The following is a 16,118-nucleotide window of genomic DNA, read 5'->3' on the forward strand; positions in this document are numbered from 1 at the left end:
ATTAGAAAACACAAGCAGATCTCACCTGAAGGATCTGTTGAGCCATTGTAATCTGCTGCTCCGTGAAGGAGTCACTGCTTCCAAGGATTCCAAGAACCTGACTTTCAACCCAACCACCAGTATCCTCCAGCACTGACAAGTATATTCTTCCTTCCGAACGGAACTACACAACCAGAAATAAAAATACACATGTGCAATTTATAAGCCTAGCTACGCTAATACTTCTCCATACTTTAAAATCATAATGCTCAATTTACAGTTCGATTACTAATAAAATGAATTCCTTTTTTTTTTTTTTTCTTTAACAGAGAGCAAAAGAATCTGCACATTCCTTACACACAAACGAAATAGGATTTCTCAGGAACATTACCTTGTAATGGAGGTGGATACTGAGCCTGCAGTAAAGACTAAAGGCATTCAGGGAAGTTTCTTGGCTAAGAACAGAGGTTACTTCTTCAGACGGCTTCACAAAGGAACACAGAACCTTCTAAAAATGCAAAACAATTTTTACCAGAGTAAACACGACATACAACTGAAGCTAAAATTAGAATTTTTTTATGTTTTTGTTTATATTTTGTATCTTTCTACCATTTTTAAACGTATGCTTTACAAATAAACATTTAATCAGTGTGCGCCTCTGACACCTTATTCACAGGGCACTATGGATCATCTAACGCGGGGATTCTTTAATGAAGGTATCCTTACCCCTCAAGTTTGAGAGCCAAAAAGATGGGGGTATGGGACTAGACCTATGAATACATTTAAAAAAAAATTGGAACAGGGTTTTCTATATTAAACCTGAAATTGAAGTGGACATGTTGATTTGACAAATGACATATAATTGTTTGTTGTATTATTTTTTATATAGCATTATGTTACTGCCAATGTATTTTTTAACTTTGTATGACTGATACATGAGGGGTTACAGATGATAGGACAATGCATCAACCACAAAACATTCAAGCTGGATACTCTCTTTTAAAAAGATAACTGTACTTTGTAAACACCTCAGCTCTGGCATCTCCCACCAGACAACTTTCTGCGAACACCACTGGCTGAAGGGACCTGCGATGAATGCAGTCAGGCCCCAGCCACCTTTACCAACATGTGACAAATGGCTAGTCAAACCTACACTGTGCGGTCACAAACATGTGACAATGACACTTTCAGCTTCGTCTAGAACAAATATTTTCCAGTTTGTGGGACCACAATCTAAGGACCAGCAAACAAATTGATGGACACTAGTATTTTTTAGTCAGTTAATTGGTCACACTGCCACAGGTATTTTAGCAAACATTTTTACTCTTGAAATAGTCAGCCAGGAATGTGTATTCGGTTTTCTACAAGCTAAACTACTTTCCAGGTAATAAAGCCAGACTGATGCTATTAGCCAGCCTCTGTCTTGATCTTAGTTAAGAGGTTTTGGTGTGCTCTGTCAGTGTACTGATAATGAAAGCTTGGAATGAGGTAAAAAGGCTTTTAGATGCAGTCCTGGTGTACTTTCCATGGGTGAAGTATGGAATTAATTTCATGCTGCCTTAATGCACCAAATTCAAATATGAATGTAACCTGTGTTGCAACTTTGTGAATTTCACCTTAGTAAGGGTATCCTGGTGTTTATAACTCCAGTTTGGGGATGCCCAGACATCATCACAGGACCAGTCTTCCAGGTTAGGCTGCTGACAGTTGAAAAAAGTCCACCTGCCGATTTTCACGTTGGGCATCGGCATGGCAGATTAATCTGGCCCTTTGGGAAGCCATTGAAGAAAGAACTTTGTAGGGGGGTCCTATCTGATAAAGGATTTGGGAACCCATCCCATCATTCTTCCTCCTACTTCTCTACCTTTGCAAGGCCATGGCTTGCTGAGACTTCGTAGGCATTTTATAGCCTACAAGGGAGTAGTCACCCAGTTGAGGGAAGTGTCTGCAAAAGGCACAGTCAGTCAAAGCTAGAACACCGTATGGCTGAATCTAGAATCCATAGAGGCCTGTACATCCACATGGTAAAATTTGCAAAAAAGCGAGAACAGAGCAGGTGGAGGTCTTGTAAATCTGACAGACTCCCAGTGCTGAATTGCCCAAGAGGTACCGATGGAACGAGTCAAGTGAGCCTTAACAGGAAAATGATTCCAATTCCTGCAAGGCATAAGCCTTAACTTGCCTTCTCCACTTAGAGATGGTTGAACAAGATGCAGGATAGCCCTTGGAAGAGCCCGCAAACAGAACAAACAGAAAATACAAGGTTTGGATTGACAAAACTGCAGACAGATAAACTGGTACTTATACTACATAAAAAAAAAAGTAGAGATCTCTTTGGGGTGATAGAACGCTGTACTTAAGGTGGAAATCACCTCAGGGAGAAATGAGGCTTAGGAACCTTTTGTCCCCAATGTGATTAAAAAAAAAAAATGTTTTTAAATTGTAAAAATTTAAAGTTAGACCAAGACCTTGTCCCACAGCCGCGGCCTCTTTTTCACTGCCCTCTATATAAATAACAGCTCCAGGAATGCTCTGATAGGCCTGTAGAAGGAGCTAGAGGCTCTGAGCACATAGCCTGTGATTACTCTCTCCTTCTGGTCCTGTGTCCCGTCAGTGACGTCACATCCGCCAGTGAGTTCCATGCTGGTCAGCAGGGCGGCTTCTTGCTCCACTTCAGATTGCCTCCCTGGACTTCACTTCCAGCACTACCATCTGACCTTTCTCCACTGGCAGTTCCTTACGGGATGGAGAAAAGACCCCACCCCTTCTGGATATGCAGATATGCTTTACCTTTATTTACTCCTGTGAGTGCATTTCTACTGTTTGTCAAAGTTTTTTAACCATACTGCACTTAGTGGCACCTCCTTCCCTCTCTCCATTGTACAGAGCTGGCTCACTCTGAAATCCCCAAGTATATTAAGAACATAATATATACACATATATATATGGACTCCATTTGGCAGTGTTTTAATCTCATTTAATTTATATCATTGCTTGTGTACTCATGTCCTCTGCCTCTTTTTTGCACTAGAATTTTATCTTGTTTCCCTTTAATATTAGAACCTTTTTAACTTTAATAAACTTTTTTAAAACTTTAATTCGTTTTTTTTAACCTGTAGCGCAGTCCGACATTATTTCTTTCTTTGCAGGGACTAACACTGGAGCAATAATTTCAAGAAATGTTCATTATCATGCTTGAATATACTGGAAAATCAATTCTGAATTGAAATCAAATTTACATGTGATCTCAATTTAAAGTTTCCTACTGTATTTCTGGACACACTGTCCAGTGATACAGCAGAAAAACTCTTTAAGAGTCTCCTCATTTTGGACAAAAGCAATGATTTACGTTTTACAATACTGTGCCACAACCATGTGGTGTATATTTACCACTATGATGTTGGATAACCAGAAAAGTCAGCAATAGGAATTATGTTGTCTTGGTCCTGTAATGCACAGAAATCTTAGCTATAGCTATGCAAGGCCTAGCGCATGTAAAGGAGCCAAACTTTCCAAACGCATACACTTGAGAGAAACCAACAATGAATAAACGTAGTGCTTACTTTAACAAGCCCCAGCTGTTTAAAAAGGTTATTTAATTTGTTTGGTTGTGCAGACAGAAGATAATCTCGGTTCATGTTTTGGGTCATAAGATATTCAATATATTTAAGAGCCAAGTCTGGTTTGCACTCCATTGTATCCTGGATGCGCACTTTACGTGCAGTCTCTTTCTTTTTCTAGAAGAAAAAAAAATGCACAGTGCATTATTACTTCAATCACCAGACACAGGTATAAAAGAAAAAAAAAATCAGGACAAAGGAGGAGTAACCTATAGGACAAATAAAACAAAAAGGAAAGGAGGAAAAAAGTCACAACTGCTCAATGTAATGTTTTTGTAGTACAGGTAGCACGCTCAAAGCTCATATGTTACTTGGTATTATTAACACTTTCCCTTTTGTCCAGTTTTCACACTGTCTGGTGTAAAAAAAAAAAAACCCACACAAGATTATAGATTGTTCAATCTAGAGGGCCAGCAACTAAGTAATTAAGTCATGAAGACTGTACAGCAGGGGTGCACAACCTGTGGCCTGCGGGTCACGTGTCTTTCAGATCCCTTTAATCTGGCCCTTGACCTCAAACCAGGGAAGTGCACTTCTATTACATCCTGGAGGTTTGGTGCACTCTCTGAAAGTGAACCACACCCACAAGATTAATGGAAGTCTATGGCAAAGGGCAGCTAATTCCCAGGAAAACCGCAGGTGCCTTATAGGGGGCTCAAGACAGTAGGAGCTCGTTTACATTAGCAGTTTGGGGGGGTTGAGATATATTTTTACCACATACCACCACTAGTGTAGCATCAGGGGTCTCAATGGGAACCCTGCCCTGTGCTCCAAGGGGCTCGTGCAGCCTTACAGGTCACATTCTATTTTACGCTTGGACAGGAAAGGCCACGGGGGTGGCGTATACAGGAATTGATCAACTCTATTTTCCCCCTGCAACCGCTGAAAGCCAGCTTCTCCTCCTCTCCCTCCTGCTGGGATGCAGGAGGAAAATGTTCATTATGCTATTCAAAATAGAAAGAAAAAAAAAACCCTGAAATTCTGAACCATTTCATTGCGGCCCGCAACTGGTTACCAAGTCACTTAAGTGTCCCATTCCTTGCTCTTCTTTTTTTTTTGCTGACCATACACTTAACACAATTATTCAACATTATAAACCATTATGATAAAATAATTGTAACTTTCAGAAATAGATTGAATGGGATGCAGTCAATAAATGAATATTGTCATAGATAAGGAATGATTGACCCTTGCAGAAAAGCTATAAGAATTAAATCTCTTTCTTGCTTTTGTCAAATGGTTTCTTGAGTGAATGATTGTGTGAAATGATCCATCATTTACTGCTCCGTGTACAGATAGCACACAAGCATTACCTTCTCCTCTGGCAAAGCCTCAGAAAGCCAGTCTGTTATAAGCTCCAGTAGGTGGCCCACTTGCCCCCAGCGACACAAGCAATCGATAAGTGAAGAGTATTTCTTTTCTTCAGTCTCATTGTTTAAATTCCTCAGCTTGGACAATACAGAACAGCTAAGAGATATTGAGTGAAAAAAGGGACATAAAGCATAAATAAAGTGAAACAAGTACACAATTGGGAAACAAATACAACTGCTCACCTACCAAAATAGTTTGTAATGCAATGGTGATAATGGTATTCATAATTTGAAAATCTGCAAACATGAGTATCCCATTATTAGGTTAAAACTCTGAATAATATATTTAAGTGTCAATGTGCTCATTTCAGTCTTGGAGGATGGGAGGGGAGGGGGGGCCACTGCAAGGGAGCATTCTTACTTGACCAAAAGTTCAGCTGTAAAGCTGATTTGAACCCCTTTATGAATTTGGTCTGGCAGTCTGTCTTTGGTTTAAACCCTATATTCAGGAAGATGCAAATCTCTATTCATACATGTCATTTGGCAGGGATTTATACTTTATCTGGCATGTATGTAACAAAAAGGTACATGTTCTATGGAATACGTTTGTATGTCTGATAGCCTGCTTCATCACCATTATATGAATTTCGAAATACTGGTGTATGTAATACACATTGTGTTGATCCTTTTTGTCCCTTGGGACTCTCGGGGGTATTTTAAATGGACCCATTTGTTATCCAGGCTCTCCCAGTTTTATTCTTGTGTAAACTTAAAGTATACAATAAAAAATGTTTTGTCATTTGTATAAAGTGACTATATTGGGTCTCTCTTTAAAAACCATTGTTCCTTTATGACAGGTTTGAGAAAGGCACCGTATCATAGTAATCAATTTTACTATCGCCATGGAGAATATACACATACCCAGCATACTGGGGGAGATATACTAATACTGGAGAGTACATAATCTGGTGCAGCTCTGCATAGACAGCAATCAGCTTCCAGGTTTTATTGTCAAAGCTTAACTGAAAAAGCTGAATTAAGAAGCCGATTGGCTACCATGCAGAGCTGCACCAGATTCTGAGTGCTCCAATTTTAGTAAATCTTCCCCACTGAGTCTATGTGAGAATTCAGTATAGAACATCACAGCCAAACCAAAATGACAAAGAAAATCTGATTACATCTTTCAATAAAAATAGAAGTTTCAAAAGCTTTTGCAGACAAAAACAAAAAAATTATTAAAAGCTACATAGAAAAAAGAAGATTTTGTCATCACGACTTACTGCACTGGATTGGTTAGTAAGATGGAGATTGAGAATAAAAAAGAAGCCTACCTGAATGTTGGGATGGCTGATGGGTGCATGAAGGAAGCCAAGATAATCAATGGTACAGTACAGCGATCATCCTGCAAGTGGGATTACATATACAGCTAAGTGAGTATATTAAACATCCACAAGAGGCAATGTCATGATTTAAGAACAAGTCACAAAAAAAAACATGGAATCTGATCTATGAACATTGGATCATGAGCATAAATGTTGTTTACAGGACCCAGTAAGGTTTTATAATCTGGAGTAATTTGGAGCAATCAGCGAACCCACAAACAGCACACCATATATTTTTACTACTGCCTTGCAAATAATGAACTTCGTTTCAATCCCAAAGCAGTGATTTGTACCTGTATTGGGTTGCTCTTTCATCAAATGCTTCAGTGCCCTATCATGTTCTAGTGTGTGTAAATGACTGCAGTAGGGTAATAAATTACACTCATTTTACAGCACTACAAACTATTATGGTACAGATCCCCCCTCCTCCACCCCCTTCACTGCACCATATACCTGGAGCTAACTACAAGTTATATGCAGGACATGTTGGACCTATTATGGTCCTGCAGTTCTCTTTAAAATGTGCCTTATTGTTAAAGAAGCCAGCGTGTGATAACATGCAAGCTACAGTACTAAAAATATCAGTTTTGAGCGGAAGCAGCATTTATGGTGTAAAATGTATATGCATCTATGGTACACAATTAGCAACTAATATATAGAAAACATTGCTACAAGCACTGACACCAGCCAAACTCCAATAAAAATAAGAGAAAGTAATACTGGACCAGAAAGTGTGGTGCTTTCATTCAGTTCAAATCAAAAATAATCTTCTAAATGTTTTTTTTTAGCCTTACCTTAAATACTCTGAAATAATCTGGCAGAACACAGGCAAATTTGCTGATCGTGTAGTTTTTAGCCTCCACATTTTGATCCAGAGCTTTTCTGATACTTCGCCACAAAATCACTATAATCTCCAGCAAACTTGCCATAGATGTTGCATCTTCTTTGGACAGCACATTTTCCAGGACCTACAATCAACCAGTACAAGCTCTTATTATTCCAAGAGCAGTCACAGATGCCTGTAAATTTTGAGTTGATACCTTTGAACAATTATCAAAATGAATTGTAAAAGGGAAGAAAAAAAAAAAAAAAAAACTGCTTGCGTATGACAAGTCACACCAGTGTGAACCAGGGCTTAAACTAGAATTAAATAGAGATTGATGGTTTATTACTCTGCTTCTTTGCTGCCTAAATAATCTGTACTGTTAACCATTGTCCATACTGGCAGAAGAAAGGTGTTCCTGTCTAACTGATTATATCTTATTGTTTATGGTTCTCAATTGACTGTCAACCTAATGCAAACTTTTAAAGAATAATAATAGTTTAAAAAAGCAGAACTAAAAGGCAAAACGTTTTTCATTTTGGATAGAGTAAAGAAGGGTTATAACACGTCAGATTATATTTTTGACACTTGTGTCCCATTGGGAAGGTTTCCCTTCACTTCTTGACCCATAGCCAAAACAGGAAGTTGGAGGAAATCCCTGAAAATTAAAGGAATCCTTTAGGGACCCCCAGGTTAGCAGAAATAGTGTCCCTAATAGAAGATTTCTATTAGGTTTTGGGTAGAACCCAAAATTTGGGATTTTCTTTTACATGCACTCTCAATGATAATGGTAAACAAATGGAGAGTTTTTACTGCGGTCTAGGGCTCTGCTAGACTTTTTCCCCCTCAATTACTTTTCTGGTATCAATGATTTCCTTTAGACCATGAGAATAAAAGGTGATTACTGGAAGCACACAAGTTGTGCTATATTCTCCCAATTCCCTTCACTGCACAGCATACATTAAATTAAACTGTACACATAACTTAAGGCCTGCACAAGGTACGGATGTTTGAGCATCTTCTTTTTGGATGTACTTTCTGGCATTTGACTTGCGCATATCCACACGTATTTGTATGCACAATATGTTCTTAGGGAAAATTTATGCTCATATGCACATTTTTGTACGCATTCCAGCGTATTTGCGAGCAAATGTACGAACGCGGCATAAATTACTGGCAAAAAATCCTGATTTTCCCATTTTTTTTCTTTGTTGAAGAATACGCAGCGCTTTTTTATGCGCCTGTGTGCAAAGGCACGTTGTAAATAATAGGCTACATTTTACCTCATAAAAATAAAAAATTGCTGTAATGAGCTTTTTCAAGATGCAGTGTACAAGAGGCCTAAATGTGGAGAAAAATCTAAAGGTAAGTGGGGAAAAAAATACTGCATACAGCCATCAGCAAGAAAATACAATCTTAGTTGAGAAAGTAGTCCTTTGAAACAGCTGGTCCACATGCTCACTGTACAAGGCAAAGCTCCCAATTTAAATGCATGGCTGTCCTGTAGGAGACTTTGCTCATCCTAATTTCAGCAACCAGGTAAGTGGCAGCTAGTAAAAGCAGCATGGCTTTTAAGAGGCAGAAAAAAAGGCAGTATACTTACAGGATGACGATACTGGACGCACAGCAACACTAACCTGTTCAGGTTGTGCTTACAACTGCCCTACAAAGATTCTGAATGAGGTAAATATTTGATAAAAGTTTGGAACAGTGTGATAAAATTATCTAGTTTAGGCTGCCATTTGTACAATTAGGCATGGTTTGCTTTTGTTGTAATGTTAATAAAAATGCATAGTTAGCCAAATATCAAGAGGAATAAAGTTTAGAAAAAAATATGTATTTGATGTTTCTGTTCAGAGCAATCAAACTTACACTCTTATTCTTGTCATTCTCCTCATTTTCATTGTCATCTTCATTTTCCCCGCAAATTGTTCTCCGCAGACAGGCATTCAGACAGCGCCGTATAGTGAGCATCAATTTAGCTGTAGGTGTAACACAGTATTTTTATTTTTTTTTGTGGTATATCCACATGCAATTAACAAAAAAAAAAAAAAAAAAAATCGATCATTCTAATTGATGCAGAAAACTATATCAAAACCACAATTTAAACCTTTTGATTGAAAGGTGGATGAAAAAATTGACATTTAGTTAGGCTGGAACAGTGAACAAGGCAGTTATTCGTGGTTTGAGGAGTTTAAATTTCCATTACAGTCTTTAGAAATTAGAAAGTAGTTAAGGCAGAGTTTATCACGTCCACAATAGATAAGCCCCCTGCTTCTTTGGTTCCTGCTGCAAAGGGTGCTGCTCATATTTAAACTGTGTTCACAGTCTCAACCTAACCAAATTAAGAAAAATGGTTTCTAATAAATGTCAACTGAACCTAGCTATGTGACCTATCTAATCAAATGTCTGTGTTGTTCAAATAATGTCGGAAATGGAAAAAAAAAAAAAAAAAAAATTACACACACACACGAGATTTTTGTACTTCCTGTAATTTAGAGACTGTTGAGCTATAATGTCTCCTGCAGGATTTGGACACTAGCAAGGAAAAAAAAAAAAAAGCCCTCCTACTAAGAGCATGAATTCAAGATTTGGCTTTTTACAAGAGGTGTAAAAATCAAATCGTGTCTTGATCATTTAGGGATGTAGGAATTTAGAGACTGTTGGAACATTCATAAGTAGCCCATCCGAGAGGTGGGCAACAGCAACAAAACACAAACAGCCCCTCAAAGAACAGAAGTGAAGATTGCCTGCAGCTCAGCATTCTGACAGAGCCACCAAAAAAAGGTAGAATGAAAAACTGGTTCCCCTTTGCAGGGACCATCTGGGATCACAGAGACAGTCTTTCTAATGGAAGGAGTAACTGCTAGGTAGACACACACAGAACATGAACTACATCCTGGCATTGAAGGGAGATAGCATTCTGTTGAACAAAAGCTGGATAGAGGACAGAACAAATTCCTGGTTGAAATGAACAGCAGAAACCACCTTAGGAAAGAATGTGTCTCTATGCCTCAGCACAACCTTTTCTCTGTAACACCAAAAAAGGTTCTTTACAAGAGGAAACCACCAGCTCAGACACACGCCAGGCAGAGGCAATGGCAACAAGAAATGCAAAATTGTTGGCGAGAGTGGAAAAGAGTATATACATTATAGGTTCAAAAGGCATTTTGTGAAGTGTTAATAGAATCATCATAGGGTGCAGGGCTTATGATGATGAGCTTTGCTCGAAACGCGTCAGAGGCTACAGTGGCTGGATGTTTTACCACCGCTGGTGGCCATCCTGAATTCTATATGGTCAGTGATTTTTCTTTCCTATGCACACATTTTGTATGCACCTATTTGTGAATAAAACTGTTCCTACGGTATCACGCTATGTGGTGTCCCTTATTGTGCTCTCTTCACTGAGAGCCTTCACCTGCAGAAGCTGCACCTTTAAGAGACCTTCCAACGTGCTATACACCTGAGTGTCATACCTGAGACGTGACCCGTAGGCATAGAGGATCCTGACCCTACTGATGACCCCACACACACCTGATGAGACAGGCATATCTCTAAGGCGTATTATTTACGCACCTCTGGTGAGTGCGCAATCCATTTATTTACTTTTGTGTTACTACTTCGGATCAAGTCCCCCACGTTTATGCTTCATGATCATATTCGATCCCCATGTGGGCTTTGTCATCCTTGGGACTTTTAATACTTTATTGTCACTATCAGTGACAGAAACTTTGCATTTTACTTTGACTTTAGCGCTGCACTTTTCTGTTTCTTATGTTACAGTATATCGCTAACGAGATTCGGACCTCTGCTGGAAGGACATTTTGCTGACCGGACCTCCGTAAATATTAATTCAAGACTCCTGCCATAGAGTCACAGGAGAGCACACAGGGAAAGAGAAACTCTGTACAAAAGTCTTAAATCAGAGTGCAAAGTTAACAGCCACTAGAACAAGATGACAAGCGCCAAGATCTGTCCCCCTAAAAACGGTACTCAAATGCTGATAAGGCCTGATTGCAGAAAAGCCAGGATTTATCCCACTGAGAATTTCCTCGGATGAAAGCTTCTCTCTATGAAGTATACATTAACCACTTTAGAACCACGCTATACCCAAATGATGGCTACAGCGTGGTTGTCTAGTTCTGGGAGGGAGTCATGTCCTAAGAACACAGCTAATCACATGACTAGGTAAAAGGCCAATCACAGCAGCCTTCTACCACGTGATCAGCTGTGTCCAATGACACAGCAGATCACAAAGTAAATACAGTTGCCGGTTATCCGCAGCACTTTCCTCACGCTGTCAAAGACGACAATAACCTGCAAATGTCAGAAGACACCCACACGGATTATCAGTGCCCTGATCATCAGTGCAGCCCCATCAGTGTCCAGCAGTGCCACCCACCAGTGCTGCCTATCAATGCAGCCTCATCAACGCACATCAGTGAAGGGGAAAAATTACCTGTTTGCAACATTTTATATTAGAAACAAAGAAAAATTTTTTTTTCAAATTTTTTGCTCTATTTTTGTTTATAGTGCAAAAAATAAAAACCCCAGTGGCGATTAAATACCACCAAAAGAAAGCTCTATTTGTATGAAGAAAATGATAAAAATTTCATGAGTACAATGTTTCATGACCGCGCAATTGTCATTCAAAGTGCGACAGCACTGAAAGCTGAAAATTGGCCTGGGCACAAAGGGGGTGAAAGTGCAACCTTGCACACTAAACAACAGAAGCTTCATCCTGAATAGCCCACAAACAGGCGCTCCTGGTAGAATGGGTCTTGATTGGGAAAGAAGGAACCTTGCTCTTGATACCTTAGGCCTGAAATAAGCTGACAAATATATCAAGAAGGGGAATATAGAAGAAGAAAAAACAAAAATACCCATAATGCAGGCACCACATCTAACAATTGGTAAGCTGCAATATATTACATTTTTGGCTTAAGAGGTTAGACCACTTTAATCAAAAAGGGTTAAATGTTGATTTTGATGTGTTTGTTATTTAGCATAGGGTGCTTGATTTGCATTAATTATGAGATATTTGCACCAGTGATAATATTACCATATACTATAGAGATATGTATATACCATGCATCTTTAAGATGTTTGACACATTTTAACACCCACAGGTGGGCATCAAGATAATCTGACTATGCCTACCCTTTCAGCTTCTATAAATGGAACAAGATCCAAAAATGGAGGACAAGCGGATGATAGGTGTGTTCCTCTAATCAGAGATTGTGTTCCATTCATAGAGACTGTAGCACAGCTATGAGATGAAGGGAAATCAATGTAAAGGACACATTCCACTGGCTGTAAGTTATGTCTTCTTGTGCAAATTTTTCTATTTATGCGATTTTGGCTGCCTTTAGGTTTAAGTAATTTCCTTTTTACAGAGTTAAATGAAATGTTTTGCTACTATGTGTTGGATCACTTGTTCGTCTAGCTTGAAGAAGGGTTTACAGTGATGAGGTAAAAGTAAGCCAATATTTGGCTGGGACTGCAAACTTGTTAACAAGTTCTGCACTTGTGCTATCCAGTTGCATGCATGGGACCAAAAAAAATAAATAAAAATTATATATATCTATCCACACACACATTACATTTGCATTTGACAGTGCGTCATACTTACCAATATTAGTGGGAGCAGTGTGTTCATAGGTATACTGATAAAACCTCCGGGCTGCCCCAGGGTTCATTTGTATAAGCGTTACAGACCGCTCGCACCAGACTTCCTCTGGCTGATTGACAGGAAAGAAAGAGTTAAACATCAGATTGACAATGCGCCGACATACAGGACGGGAATCGACCTCAAGTTGGGCTAGCAGGTTCTCCATAGGGCAAATCTTCCAGAACTGGGAAATAAAAAGAACAAAAAAAAATATTTAAATAATAAAAAAACTTTTGGATCTGAGCAATTAAATACAAAGCTAAGCTCTCAAAAGAGATGCAGAACACTGCTTGAAGTTACGTGGTCGATCCTGCCATATTACTGTATCTACTTTTTGTTCTGGTTCAACAAAAATACCCCCAAAAGAATCATCTATGTACCGCTTTCCAAAATGCTGGGGGAATAGATAGAAATATCAGGTCTTGTGCCTAAACCATTTTACAGAGACTCCCAAATTGACAGAGGGTACGTCATTCATATACATGTAATATCTGTCTCACCACAGGCGGAAATAAAGCATTCCCCGATTTCAATATTCTCATGACTAGCAAAAGTTGTTGATTGATTCTATGCTAAAAACTTCTAACAATATTTTTATCAATGGAGGCCAGTTTTGTGGGGGTAAGGAAGGGGAAAGGTGATACAGTGAGGTAGAATTTATTTGTACCCACTGGGTTGACGCCGAATGCACACAAATTAGCAGCCTCACAGAACTGGGCTTTTTTCCGTGGGGCTGCTAATTTGCGCACCTGTCTTTCTGCTGGGAGTGTGCCACATGGGTCGGTGTGTCACCCGAGTCCCGTTCGATTGGGACCCAGAACTCCCAATTCCAGGTCACCCGATTGCTGTGATGGCATCTGATTAGCTATCACAGTGATCAGTTACTGTGAAGCCCGCCCCTCTTGTTTTCTATTTCTGAATGGAGGAGAGAGATACATTGCATCTCTCTGTACTTTCAGAGAGGAAAAAAAAAAACAAGTGTGTATAATAAATAAAAATAATAATAAAAAATACACAAAAATAGCTTGATCAAAGTTTAACCTAGGTCTTTCCAGGGGTTAGTGTTTGGGTCAAGGACAGTTTTGTTTTTTTTTTTTGATCAGGGTTTTTTTTTTTTTTTTTTTAATTAGTATCAGTCAGTGGTAGGATATTTAAAAAAATTGCGCACTATTGTTTCTGGGTTGTGCTATGAGTACATACAACTAGCATACACATATGTGGTATCGCTGCAACCGTCAGGAGCTGGAGAAAATAATTTTGGGTTTTTCTTTGGTGGTAGGTTATGGTAGCAGCAAAAAATATACAGCTAAAAATATACAGCTAAAAAATTTTTTTATTTTTACTATTTTGTTTTCCTTTGGTAATAAAAAACAAAAAAAAAAAAAAAAAAAACCAGACGTCCATTACCATTTACCACCAAATGAAAGCACAATTTGTCCTGATAAAAAAAAAAACAAGGTATGATCCATCTGGATGCACAAAGTAGTTGTGATGATATGTACAGTTAACACATGTCAAAGTTGCAAAATTGTGCTTAGGCGATAAGATTTGTTCTACCCTTAGGCACGAAGGGGTTAATGTCCCTTTATGTCTTGCATTTGTGAATCCTGTTTCAATTATAATAGACTCTGACGCTAGATAAGCATAGGATGACTTTGTGTCTGTGTTTTTAAGTTTTACAATAGTATTATACCTTAGCAGCTCGGGCAGCCTTGATCTTCAACAGCATATCGACAAAAGCCACTCTGACCTTCTCCGAATTATCATGGAGACTGTACTTCAAAGATGGCAGCATTTGCTCTAACAATGGGTGACTAAACTTGTTTTCCAGAAGTATTGTCAGACACTAAAACAGAATTCAACAGAATAACTTTTAAGGTTAAATGTTAAAGTGGACCTGTACTCAATTACCTACATTTACATTGCTCTCCAAAATTAGAACCACTGAAGAACCCTGTAATGGAGGTTCCTTTTAATTCTTCAGTTTCCCTTACATTAAATGCTTTCAGTATTTACATTGTGTTTTTTTATAACATTTTATTTCTTTCACATGATCAAGAGTGAAAAAAAAAAAAAACACAACGTAATTTTTTTTTGTCAGGTAAATACGAAATATTGCACGTGAATATGTATTCTTATATCCAGGCAAAAGGTGGAGCAGATAAAACGAAAACTGGAATTGTATTTTCACAAATTGGATAACTGCGTTCTTACAGCTTTATACATAATTTGACAAAATCTGAAGGAAGAAATGTTTCCTGTGCTCTCTTCAGAAAACCCATAGAGCTGCATTTTCTGCACCAAACGCATGAATGTATGTAAAAGCAATTAAGTAGAAATACAAAACACATACTGTAACAAATGCACTGCAATTGCTGAAAATGCTTGTAAATGCACATGCAAAAACACTCAGTGAATGCAGAGATTGTAATATAAATGAGCCCTTAAAAAAATATTAAACATCAAATAACTGACAAAAAAACTATTCTACTTCTACTTTTTTCACATTGCAGTTATGACTGTTTTAAACTGAATACAAATTTTGGTCATTGTAAAGCAAATTTTCCCTAAACAGTCAAGGTGTTCTAGCACCCCTTTTAGAAGGTCCCATTTTGGTTGGACATCACCTCACTACTAAGGGAGATCTCAATGTTTTGACAGGTTTGCCTCATCTACTACTTCTTTGGCATTCAATGAAAGTGTCATCAGGTGGCAAGGTCTATGAACAGAAAGAGCTGTTCCCAGGAATATTTTGGAATGGCTGGACAAAAAAAAAATTTTTGTTAATTGTATAAGATACAGGAGGAGTGTTCTGGAACCTTGGGATGTCCAAAAATCAGCAAAAAGAGGGGCTTTTAGAGCTTACAGGGTCACTTAAAAGAACCTTCTGACCGAAGCGGGTCCACAAATGTGTAAACCGAAGGCCTGGCATACGGCACCAGACAGGAGACTTACCATGTCACAGCAAGTCTTGTCCTGCTGGTCAGGTGTATGGGATGATTCAAAGACTATGTCTGTTTGTCACACGCTGCCAGAATGTTTAGTTGCAACAGTTTGGGGTGAAACAGGGCATATGGGACTGCATTGTGGGAGGCCACCATGAAGACCAAAAGCCTAATATAAAAGCAGATGGTTGGGTAGCCTTTAGATAAAAGGGTTCGAACTTTGGTGCAAAGAGACTTGAGTTTTTCTGAGGAAGAAAGATTCTGGACATGACCATATCCAAAACTACTATTATTATTCTCTGCTACTCCAAACGAGGAGTTGGATCCCGAGCTGATTTCTGGAGATTTAGGATCCACTGAAATCTCTGTAGGGTCCATGTTTTCAGTC

The 16,118-nt window shown here is 38.7% G+C and overlaps 1 protein-coding gene across 1 annotated transcript in view; it reads right to left on the reverse strand.

Moving 5' to 3' along the window:
• The window catches only part of NCAPG2 (non-SMC condensin II complex subunit G2), a 74,234-nt gene that overhangs the window by 12,539 nt on the left and 45,577 nt on the right, over positions 1 to 16,118 (reverse strand). The window contains exons 13-21 of the mRNA XM_089694159.1: positions 14,479 to 14,631; positions 12,747 to 12,969; positions 8,987 to 9,096; positions 7,086 to 7,259; positions 6,241 to 6,311; positions 4,913 to 5,066; positions 3,543 to 3,716; positions 371 to 487; positions 26 to 163 (exon numbers count right to left, since the gene is read on the reverse strand). Coding sequence (XP_089550285.1) covers positions 26 to 163; positions 371 to 487; positions 3,543 to 3,716; positions 4,913 to 5,066; positions 6,241 to 6,311; positions 7,086 to 7,259; positions 8,987 to 9,096; positions 12,747 to 12,969; positions 14,479 to 14,631 — 1,314 coding nt within the window. The remainder of the gene's footprint in view (positions 1 to 25; positions 164 to 370; positions 488 to 3,542; positions 3,717 to 4,912; positions 5,067 to 6,240; positions 6,312 to 7,085; positions 7,260 to 8,986; positions 9,097 to 12,746; positions 12,970 to 14,478; positions 14,632 to 16,118) is intronic.

This window comes from Staurois parvus, unplaced genomic scaffold (genome assembly GCF_062004578.1).
Source record: "Staurois parvus isolate SC_StPar_1 unplaced genomic scaffold, SC_StPar_1.0 ptg000005l, whole genome shotgun sequence".
Lineage (NCBI taxonomy): Eukaryota > Metazoa > Chordata > Amphibia > Anura > Ranidae > Staurois > Staurois parvus.